This window comes from Gavialis gangeticus, unplaced genomic scaffold (genome assembly GCF_001723915.1).
Source record: "Gavialis gangeticus isolate Ggan-Ray unplaced genomic scaffold, GavGan_comp1, whole genome shotgun sequence".
NCBI classification, from domain to species: domain Eukaryota; kingdom Metazoa; phylum Chordata; order Crocodylia; family Gavialidae; genus Gavialis; species Gavialis gangeticus.
Genome location: NW_017729006.1, coordinates 24475186 through 24486237, shown reverse-complemented (window position 1 = coordinate 24486237; position 11052 = coordinate 24475186). Strand labels below are relative to the sequence as shown.

The 11052-nt window shown below is 46.3% G+C and overlaps 1 protein-coding gene across 1 annotated transcript in view; it reads right to left on the bottom strand.

Moving 5' to 3' along the window:
• ITGA9 (integrin subunit alpha 9) overlaps positions 1 to 11052 on the bottom strand; it is a 456855-nt gene that overhangs the window by 114905 nt on the left and 330898 nt on the right. Inside the window, exons 19-20 of the mRNA XM_019508716.1 lie at positions 10223 to 10309; positions 8442 to 8521 (exon numbers count right to left, since the gene is read on the bottom strand). Coding sequence (XP_019364261.1) covers positions 8442 to 8521; positions 10223 to 10309 — 167 coding nt within the window. The remainder of the gene's footprint in view (positions 1 to 8441; positions 8522 to 10222; positions 10310 to 11052) is intronic.

Sequence of the window (11052 nt, the reverse complement as noted above, 5' to 3'; positions counted from 1 at the left end):
TGCCAGTGTTTTGTTTTAATAGAAAATTTTGCATTACACTATCATTATTTTTCATCAAGGCAAAGAAAAATACTGGCCAAAAATCTCCAATTGTGTCCTGGAAGTATCTTTTATTCTGAGAAATTTGCCCCCATTTAGTTTCAGTATCTGAGAAACAGACTCACTTTTCTTAAATATTTTTGTTTAAAAAAAGAACCAGTAGTAGTAGTAGTAGTAGAAGACAGCTGGCAATCCTGTGGATCATGATGTACATGTAAGAGTCAGGTGCCTGATGAATCTGCCTGTACAGAGTCCTGCGACCATCACATTAAGACCCTCATTGTGTACACCTGGGCAAGAGTATGGAGGAGTTGAGGCTGCCCAAGACCTACTATCCCTGCTTTAGACCACTGAGACAGAATGCAAATGTCAGACCCAAGTCCAGGGTCAGGGACAGACACTAAACAGAAACTGGTTTAAGTGATCAGAAATTGGTTTAAACCTGTAACAGAACAGATGTTCAGTGCACATAAACCAGTTTGAAAATTGCTGAAACGAGTTTGAGATAAACCTGGTTGAATGTAGTATCAGACTTAACTGATTTGGCTCAAACTGGTTTATGCAATGTCTGCACCAGACCCTTGCTGGTTTAAGTTAAACCAGACTCCCTCAGCATCCTGGCATGCTCTCTGGGCTGGGCAGGGCTCTCTGCTCAACAGCAGGGCTGGTGCCTCCCCTCTGCTGCCTGGTTGGAGTTCAGCAGATACTGCAGGAGTCTGCCTGGCTTCCCCCTGCTCCTCCCCATCCCCTCCCCACTCTCTGCTAAGCAGAGATTTCCCCTGTCCCCTCTGCATTACACAAACACCTCTCCACATTAGCTAGCACACCACATGCTGGCTACAGTCTGTGCCATGGCATATGGGACAAAGGCAGAATCAACAGGTAGATAGTAATGTCCCTTTGTTGTTTTCTTAATGGGGTGATAAACACTGAGTTAGGGGTGATAAACACTATGTTATCAATTCCTTGCCAGGCTGGTCAGAAAGTGGGGGAACCCCTCCCTAATCAGAGCATCCTGTCAGGGCCTCGCCATGCCCTCCTCAGCTCAACACTCTGGAAGGGAAGAGTGGGCTGCTCTAACACCCCCAGCTTCCAGCCTGAGCCACTGCAGGCATGTGCCTGCATTTCTGGAAAGTCTGTGGAGTTACAAACTGAATCAGCCTAGCCAGGTTAAACTAACCTGCAAAGATCGAATCAATTCAGGCTTAGGTTTTTTGAACGTCTGTCCCTAGCCATGGAGGACAAACTTTTAAAAATACTATTTTTGATGGTGAGCATCTTGATATCAAAGAAGAGAATAATAATCTTGGATTACAGTTCTTAAGTATCATTTCAGACTTCAGCAAATCAGATTTCATAAAACCTGAGACTAAGTTTGGCTTACTGTTAGTCAGGGTAGTAGATCTATTGCTTAGCCAAAAGATTCATAGATTGTAAGGCCGGAAGGGACCTTGGAAGATCATTGGGTCCTGTCCCCCTGCACCAAGCAGGAAAGATACCTGGGGGTCAGGTGACCCCCAGCAATGTGATGGTCTAGTCTCCTCTTGAAGATTTGCAGGGTAGGTGATTGCACCACCTCTGGAGGGAGCTCATTCCACAGTCTGGATACCCTGACTGTGAAGAAGTTTTTCCTAATGCTGAGCCTGAATCAATCTTCCAGGAGTTTCTGGCCATTGCTCCTAGTTTTCTCCTTGGGTGCCCTGGTGAACAGTTGCTCACCAAGCCCCTGATGTACTCCCCTCGTAGTGATAAGCTGCTACCAGGTCCCCACTCAGCATTCTTTTCTTCAGGATGAAGAGTCTCAGATCCCTCAGCCTTTCCTCTTATGGCTTGCTTTGTAAGACTCTGATCATACGGATGGTTCTTCTTTGGACTCTCTCAATCTTGTCCATGTCCTTGTTAAAGCGTGGTACCGAGAACTGGATGCAGTACTCCAGTGGTGGTCTCACCAGTGCTGAGTAGAGCAGAAGAATCACCTCCTTGTTTTTGCTGAAGATGCATCGATTGATGCATGCCATAGTATTATTTGCCCTAATGGCTACAGCATTGCAGTGCCAGCTCATATTCATACTGTGGTCTATTATTACCCCCAGGTCCCTTTCATTCATGGTGCCAGTCAGTTTGGTGTCACCAAGTCTGTAGGCATGTTGGGGGTTGCTTGTCCTGAGGTGGAGCACTTTACATTTCTCCATGTTGACCGTCATCATATTCCAATCCACCCAACTTGTTAGCCTGTCTAGGTCTGCCTGTCTAGGTAACCTATCTTCAAGCGTGACTACACTTCCCCATAACTGGGTTTTGTCTGTAAACTTGGCCAGTGAGCTCTTCACCTCCACATCCAAATTGTTAATAAAGATGTTGAAAAGTACTGGACCAAGCACCGACCCCTGCAGAACACCACTGCCTACTTCTTGCCAGGATGACACAGATCTATTCACTATGACTCTCTGGGTCCCATCCTGCAGCCAGTTTCTCACCCACCTGACTGTCTTGGAGTTAAGCCCACAACCCTCCAATTTTTTTGTGAGGACATTGTAGGATACTAGATCAAAGGCCTTTTGGAAGTCAAAGTATACCATGGCAACCTGCTCTCCTATGTCCAGGTGGCGAGTTACCTGGTCATAGAAGGAGAGGTTGGTAAGGCAAGACCTGCCTGTGATGAAGCCATGCTGGCTATCATTCTGAATCTTACCTTCTGCAAGCTTATCGCAGATAGACCCCTTGATTAACTTTTCTAGGATTTTCCCTAGGATAGAAGTTAAGCTGATTGGCCTGCAGTTACCTGGGTCCTCCCTCCTGCCCTTCTTGTGGATAGGCACAACATCCAGTCCTCAGGGACTTCTCCAGAGCACCACGAGTTGTGGAAGTGTTTCACCAGGGGTTCTGTAATGACTTTGGCTAGCTCCTTCAGCACTCTCAGATGGAGATCATCTGGTCCCACTGACTTGTATACGTCTAATTTTTTAAATTGGTCATACACCAATTCTATGGCAATGGTAAGAAGGCGATTATTCCTACTGTGCTCATCTTGTACTCTACCTACCATTGTTTTCCCCATCATCCAGTGAAAGACTGAGGCAAAGTAGTCATTCAGGAGTTCAAGCTTTCTCCCGGGTGCTGGTAACAAGCTCTCCTGAGATGATGAGCAATGGCTTCACACTCCCATTCGTTTTCCTCCTGTTCCCTATGTACCTAAAGAAGGACTTCTTGTTGTCCTTCATTCCCGTTGCTAATCTAAATTCAGTCACCACTTTAGCCTTTCTTATCTGTTCCCTAGTAAAACAAGAACAAGAACCCATTTACTTTGAGTGGGTGATACCAAAGCCGTGATACACCAACTTGGAATTCTTGCCATAAAGTGCTGCACTGTCCATGCAGGCTAAAATATATATTTCAAAAGGGACTATGGAGACTGCAGGTTGCATATGGCACAGACTTCTGTGACTGGCCTCTTTGATATGCCTGCCAATAAACAAAACCAGGTGCTAGAAGAAAAGAAGACTAAGCACTTTTCCCTCCAGCAATAAACATTTTGCAAGAGCCCCCTTCCCCTCCCCCCCCGACCTTTTTTTTTGGCACAGGATAGTCTCCAAGTTGCACGGAGAACCAATCAAATATGGTAAGTATGATTTCAATAAATGTCTGTACATCTAAAATGGAATTACTATCACAAAAGGGTCTAGTAATTTGGTGAATTTAGCTTTAGTGAATAATTCTGTTCCACTTAAAAAACTGAACACTTTGTAATTCATAAAATAATAATAATGACTCTTAGGCTGCTTCAGAATATGCTGCCAAACATGTAGCCACAAGTGGCCCCTCTGTTAAAGGAAGGGGGCCCATTTTAGCAGGGCCAGGTTTAACAGCTAACTTGATGTGTACATATCCAGCACTGTGTGGTATGAGCACAGAATAAGAGCTACTCTGTGCTTGAGCACCTTATGGAAACAGGATGTTCCTATTCATCACAGCCTGACTGAAGCACAGCATAGATTTCCCTTTTCCCATTTATCCATGGGCCTTTCATAGTTGTCCCTGGTGTAGTAACCAAGTGCCTTACAACTACCCTTCTATTACCATTAGGAAAGTATTGTTATTTGATAGATGGGTAACCAAGGCATCAAGTTAAACAACTTTCCCAAAGTCGCATATAAAAGTGGGTCAGAGCCAGAAACTGATTCCCTCTTTCTAATGCATCAGTCTAGATCCTTAACCACAAGACTGTCTTTCCCATATTCTTTTTGACATAAGAAACTATTGTCTCTTAATCCCCTTGACTTCTTGTACTCTGCACAAACTAACACACAAACTGGCTCTTGATATCTCCTTCTCCCACCCCAATGGGACTGACTTCTTCTCTTAGCTGATATGACTTAGAAATCTGAGACAAAGCATTATGGGAGAAAGCAAAACCAATGATTTATAGGGCAAACAAGAGTTTCCTCGAGTCCCAGCATTCTCCTCATTTTGAGAAAGTGAAAATTAACAAAGAGTCACCATTAGGGTCCTTATGTGTCAGACAGGCATGGGGATGTTAAAATGTACTGTTAGGCTTTTAATACAGTATTGTTACTTGCTTTATAGACTTAGGGTAAACCTCTTGAAAACATTACCAGCTACATTGACAGAGAAGGATGCTCAAGATCCAGAGTGATATAGAAAACTGGCCCATTTTTCTCTTCACTATTTCTGCATGTTCTGAGAAACAGTGGATTGGGTAAAATTAAAGCAGCCCCGAGGGGCTTAGCTTGTGCAACATTTAGGATTTACATGGTCAATGACTAGAGTTCTTGCTGACCTTGAAAGCATTACAGGGTCATCCTTTCACGTGGATGAACTGCTCTGCATGGATAATAAAAGCTCTCTAATGTATTAAACACAGTCTTGATCCTTGATCCTCTGATGTGGAGGTCTCTCTTACTGTATTTCATGGCAGCAACATATGCTGTAGGATCTTGTTCCACACACCTGTTATTTGGTGGGTGGGAAGTACTCTTGACAATATCAGAGTCAATGAGCAACTGCTAGTGCTTGTCTCTCATCTCTAGCAGTCCTATGCAAGTTTTTTTAATCAGGAAGAAGGAATTAAGAATGATCATGTTCAGCATGACACGGGACAAGCCAAAATGGGGCCCCCTCCAGGCATCTGCAGTTACATCCAAGAGCACAGAAAGTGAAAGCTACAGTTAATGTTTTATGAGAAGAGGCAGCGTTAGGATCATGGGTTAATAAAGCTGTGCTATCATCAATCCCCACAGAAGTCCACACAGTTCATGTGACCTAACCACAGTTGGAGCTTGCTTCATTCTGGCAGATCATCCTAGAAAGCACAGAGCGTGTGTTACAGCTTTCACTGGCCCCAGGATCAAATCCCTATGCACACATTATAAGTGCTGTGTATTCAAAAAGGCAGTTGGCCTAACCCCACACACACTAAGTTTCTGAATGTCCTTTGGGCAAAATGCTCTTCAGCTGTCTCATGCAGCTTGATCACAGAAGATCAGCAGGAGAAAAAAATGTATGTTCAAGAAAAGGTCAGAGAAGAACCCCGATAGTCTAATGAATATAGGCATGAAACAGGGAACCCTTCCCCTGTTACTAGAAAGTGATATGGCCTCTTTAAAAACAGGGCCTTTGTAGAAACCAGCAAAGCAGGACCCTGGGTGCAAGTCAACTGACAGGGAGTCACCTGACTTGCAGGGCAGGGCTTAGGCAGTATAAGAGCCCAGAGCTGGAGAGTGAGGGAGCAGTCTGCCTTTGCAGGCTGCTGGAGAAGAAGCTATGCCATGAGGAGGACTTTGTCAGACAGACTGGTTTGGGGCCATTTGCCTCAAAGGCTCTAAGCTACCAGGGATGCAGCCCTGTACTTGAAGTAGCAGAGCGCAGCGATTGGTTGTGTAACTAACTAAGGTTAATTATACAGCCGAAAGAAATAAGGACTTGTATTAGCCAGCTGGCTAACTGGTGGCTTACTGGAGATCCCATTAGTTAGTGCCTAAGGGGCATGTGACTGCCTTGAGCTCTTCCATGGGTCAGGCTCAGGGCACAGATAGAGGACCGGGCGCAAGGCCAGAACCTAGAGACTGGCTTACCTGGATGCAGGAGGCCCAGTGCTCAGAGCTACAGGGCCAGGGGCCCAGACGCAGAGAAACTGGGGAGGCTCAGTGCCCAGAGCAGGGTGGAGATGAGGCCAGGGGCCCAGACAGAGAGAGCCCAGGGAGGCTCAGTGCCAGAGCAGGGGTGGAGACCCCGAAGAGCCTGGACTGGTAGGGCTATGACCCAGAGGCCTGGCCCAGTGTAGAGGGCCTAACCAGCAAGGGACCAGCTACAGCACAGGGGCAAAAGCTGGGAAAGCCAAAACCTCAACAAGGGAGTAAAGGCCTGAAGTGGCCTGGTGGTTTGGGGACAAGTGTCCCATTGGATGTCATGCTGCGTATTATCAGGGAGGCATGGTTGTGACTATGGGGGTGGCTGGAGGTCATGATTTAAGCCACTGAGGCCATGGTGGGCAAAATACAGTCCATTGGCTGGACTTATCCCACAGAGCGATTTTTGCCTAACCCGCAGCATGTCCCCCAGCCCCACCAGGTGGTGCTAGAGCACCTTCATCCTGTGTCAGCCTGCTTGCTCTGGCATGGCCACACAACAGCAGAAGCCCTCGGACCTCCCTGCACAGCATGGGGTGTAGTGGTGTGGAGCACAGAGGTGTGGGGGCAGTGGCAGTGGTGGGAGCCTCAGTGGGGGCACTGCATCCAAGAGTATGGGCTGGTCTCAATGGAGACCATGTGTGGCCCATCAGGGAGCTACATGCAAGGTTGAGGGCCAGCCTCCATGGAGACCAGCTCCTGGCCTTTGCCCTGGTGCCATCCCCAGATGCCATGCCCTTACCAGGACTCCCACTGCTGCCACTGCCCCCACATCGCTTACCCTTTGCCAAGCTGGCAGGTCTGGGGGCTGCTGCTGCCACCACATGGGCATCCTAGGGTGAGCTGCAGGCTGTCACAAGACAGGGATGCCCCAGCTCACCTCGCCTCCACTGGCCCTGGTTCAGTCCTGGCTGCTGCAAGTGGTGGGGCATGGAGTCACTGCCAGGTCCACCCGGCTTCCTCCCCAACCTGCAGGCTGCCCACTGTGGGCTGGGGAAGGGGACAAGAGAGGGGAAGAAGGAAGGAGGTTAAGTTCCTCCCAAGCCTCCTCTGCAAGGCTCACAGACCTCCTCTCCCCTTCATGGGTACTGCAGCCCCCCAGTGAGGCCTGGCAGCAGCTTGCAACTCTGCCCCAGCCCTCCACTGTCATCACCCCAAGATCCTGGCCCTGGACACAGCTCTGGGGAGCCTTGTGGGTAGGGTGCATGGGCAGGTTAGGAGCTGGTCCAGGGCCAGGATCGTAGGGCAGTGACAGTGTGGAGCCCAGGCAGGGTAGAGCTGTGATCTGCTCCCTGCATGCCCCTGCCCACAGAATCCACACCCGTTGCAAGGGCATGCAGGCAGCAGATAATGGCTATGACCCTCCACAGCTCTGCACTGTCACTGCCCCATGACCCCCGCCCTATGATCCCAGCCTTGTCCGCCCATCCCACTCCTGAACACTGCTGCCCGGGGCTCCATCCCACAAAGGGAGTTTTGGTGAGTTGTTGCAGGGGTGGTGCTGACCCGACCTGCAACAGGTCACCCAAACAGCTTTTGTAGTCGTTGGGCCCAAATTACTGCCCACCCCTTCCTTAAGGCAACCCATATCAGGTGAGTCAACCGTGGGAGAAGAGAGCAAGCACCGCATTTATCAGTCTCTGAAAGCTGTCTCCCTTTCATAAAGCTTCCAACAAGACATGGTGGGCAGAAAAACAAGGTGAGTCCTTAAGAAACAAAGCTGAGATACAGCTTAGCAGGGATGAGGCAACCTGTAGGGGCATCACAATGGTCCTCAGGTGCCTAACCTGTTACAGGGTGCCTTTTTCTTTCTTTCTTTTTATTACTTGAACTTAACTATTTGTTTCACTTAAGCACAGGAGCAAATGGGCCCAACTGGCTGTGACTTTCAGGTACAGCTGAGTTCAGAGGTGAGTGGTGAAAAGTGGATTGTTGCTTGAGATCCCCTCACCCTAAAGCTACCTGAGGGCTGTTTTGGACCCCAATACAGTCAGGAGGACACAAAGTACTGGGCCTAAATGTTATTGATTTGGCAGCCTAAATGCAAAGGCAACCGCTTTCTGGAGTCCATGCCACTGAAAGAAGTCTTCAGGATGTGGTTCAGGCAGCTTTTCAGTCCTGTTGTGCCATGAGGATATATGAATTTAGCTCTACTTATTTATCTCTCATATATGTCAACAAGCTTTTCTACAATGGAGAACCAACAGTGCCTAACTTCATATGCCCAATAGTCACAGTTTGCCAGAGTCTCCTTACCTTTGGGCAGTGATAAGGAATGTAAGAATCTCCTCTTCCCCAGACAAATGGCTTGTATCAAAGATCACGCTGAACTCATACTATGGAAAGAGAAGGTGGCATTGAGCAAAGATATACTTCCCTTTTCCTATTTTAGAATGACATGTCTGCCAACCCACAACAGCTATGGACTCATATTCCTTTCCGCTGCCACTACCTGCAAAATAATATTCTTGAGGCTAAAAGGCTGCTCTAATTTTTGCAGAGGAAATAGCACTGTGCAGCAGCCATGGGGTCCTGCGGCTTAAAGCAGGACTCCCCTTTTCAGCTGTGCTGAATGCTCCTCAGCCACAAGTGAGGATCAGGGCTGTAGTGGTTGGAAAGCTGACTTTCTGCCTGTACAGACATTTCGTCTCCCAGGAGCCACTTGACTGTGACTGTTCCTAAGTCCCCATCCCATCCCATCCTGTCCTGTCCCGTGTCCCATCCCCCACCCCCCCACGCACACCGAGCGGCCACTTTTAGTCTGGGAGAAAAATTATGAACATCTGCACTCATAGTTTCTCCTCACAGAGCAGGAACTCTCCCTGGAGAAAATGAACTTCTGTACATAGCCTTTGTAAAAATGGCTGCCTTTAATTCCTTGAATCTGCTTCCTACGTTCAAATTGTGCCTGCTCAATTTTCCTGGCAAATGATACTTTTTTGTCATTTGCCCTACAGATTAAATCAAGCTGCAGAGAAGCAATCCACCTCTTCTTCTGTCACCTGCATCAGCAATAAAACTGGACACAGAGCTATGCCTGGAGTGCTTTTTCTTAGTGATGAAGGAGGTACCACTGGGTGAAATTCTTAGGACAGAACCCCTTTTTCCACCAAAAAATGCAGGTCGGAGTCAAACAAAATATTTTTCCAATTTCTGTTGAATTTGATGAACCATTTAATCAGAAAAAAATGAGGAAATTTTTTTTTTAAAAGGCTTTCATTTTGACAAGATTTTAAACAAAATATTTCAAGTGTTCAATTCAAAATGACATCAAGGTTTTGATTTTTTCCCCCTTTGGTATTATTAAAAATGCTCTAAAATGTTATTAAAAACTCCAAAATTAAGCATTTTTAATTCAGCCCAAGATAACTAACTGTTCTTCACCATTTTAGTTCATCCAAAAATTACAATAAATTTAAGTAATATCATGAAATATAATATATGTTAAATTCATACATATATTTCATTTTGCTTTTTCAGTTCAGCAAATGGGCTAACAAATCATTATTTATATAGAGACATAAAGAGCACAGCTGGATTGCCAGCTATCACTTTCAGAGATTTCATCTTCAGACTTAAATAAGCAAAATTAGATGTCATTGGGAGACAGTCCTTTGAAAAGTCTCAACGTCATTTTTGTAGGCACTGATCTGATTATGGCTATATTTGAAAGTACTTCTCAGAACATAAGACAAAATTAAAAAAAAAAAGTTGAGCAGTAAAAACAGACAGGATAGATAGAGGGCTCTTTTTTACCTTTCTGCTGGGGAAGCATTACATAACAAATTCTAGTCGACTTTCATTAGCACTGCGCGCACGTTACAATGGGCACAGCACTGCCACTAACTCTGTTTGGTGGGAAAGAGCAGCATCACCTCACCACAAATGGGAAAGGCAACCACAGCATCCCTGGGGGACAGCTGTGAAAACTCAGCAGTGCCATAAAGTGCATTTACACTGCAATTCTCCTCTACTCCTTCCCTTGACGCAGGGAGGTTCATAAGCTGTTGTCACGAAACCAAGTGTCAGCACTTTACCCTGGACTTCGATCTCATGAAAGGAAATCCCACGCTGCATTTGAGGAAGTCTGACTCCAGCAACTCACAGGCAATACCCATCTCTTCCTGAAGAAAAAGAGGAGAAAAAAGGGTGAATGTATGGCACTGTAAAGTGAGATACAATAGTGGTGGTGGACAGACAGCGAGCGAGAGAGCATGCATGTGCAACCAGGAAGGAGCCTAGTGAAAAGATATGAATCCTGGGGAGACAGGGAAGCCTTCCCCCACTTTTAGCAACACTGTCCCTACAACATTAAAAGTCATGACAACTGGAAAGATACAGCACTGCACTCCATAACTTCATCTGTGAACAGTGGGTACAGATACATAAGAGCAAGAAATACTAAATAACTTACGAGGAACGACAAGGGGGAAACTCCACACACAAAAATACATTAGAGTCAGCCAGATATTTAAATCCTCCGCCCCTCCTCAGTCATTCTCTTGAGTTATTTATTGGGTATATTTTTATTGCCTTCCTGGGGCTCTCAGGACCACTCCTGTGAAACGAGCTCTGCTCATTCGTTCCTGCTCCAAACACACTGCTTGCCAAAAAAGTTGTTTGGTAGCCTTTTGTTGTATTCCCAGCTACACTCTCAGGATCTGTTTTGGGTATGCTACTGAAAGCAACATTAAGCACACCCAACTTCTTTCTAACAGAACACAGAAGCCATTTTTTTAACATGTGACTCATGACAAGTGGGAACAAGTAGTTTGTTTCATGGAAATGGTCTTGTAATGAATGTACATGTGGTATTGTAGCAAAATCCCCAGTTTTTCTTTGTTTCTTTTAAAATGCATTCCCTCCT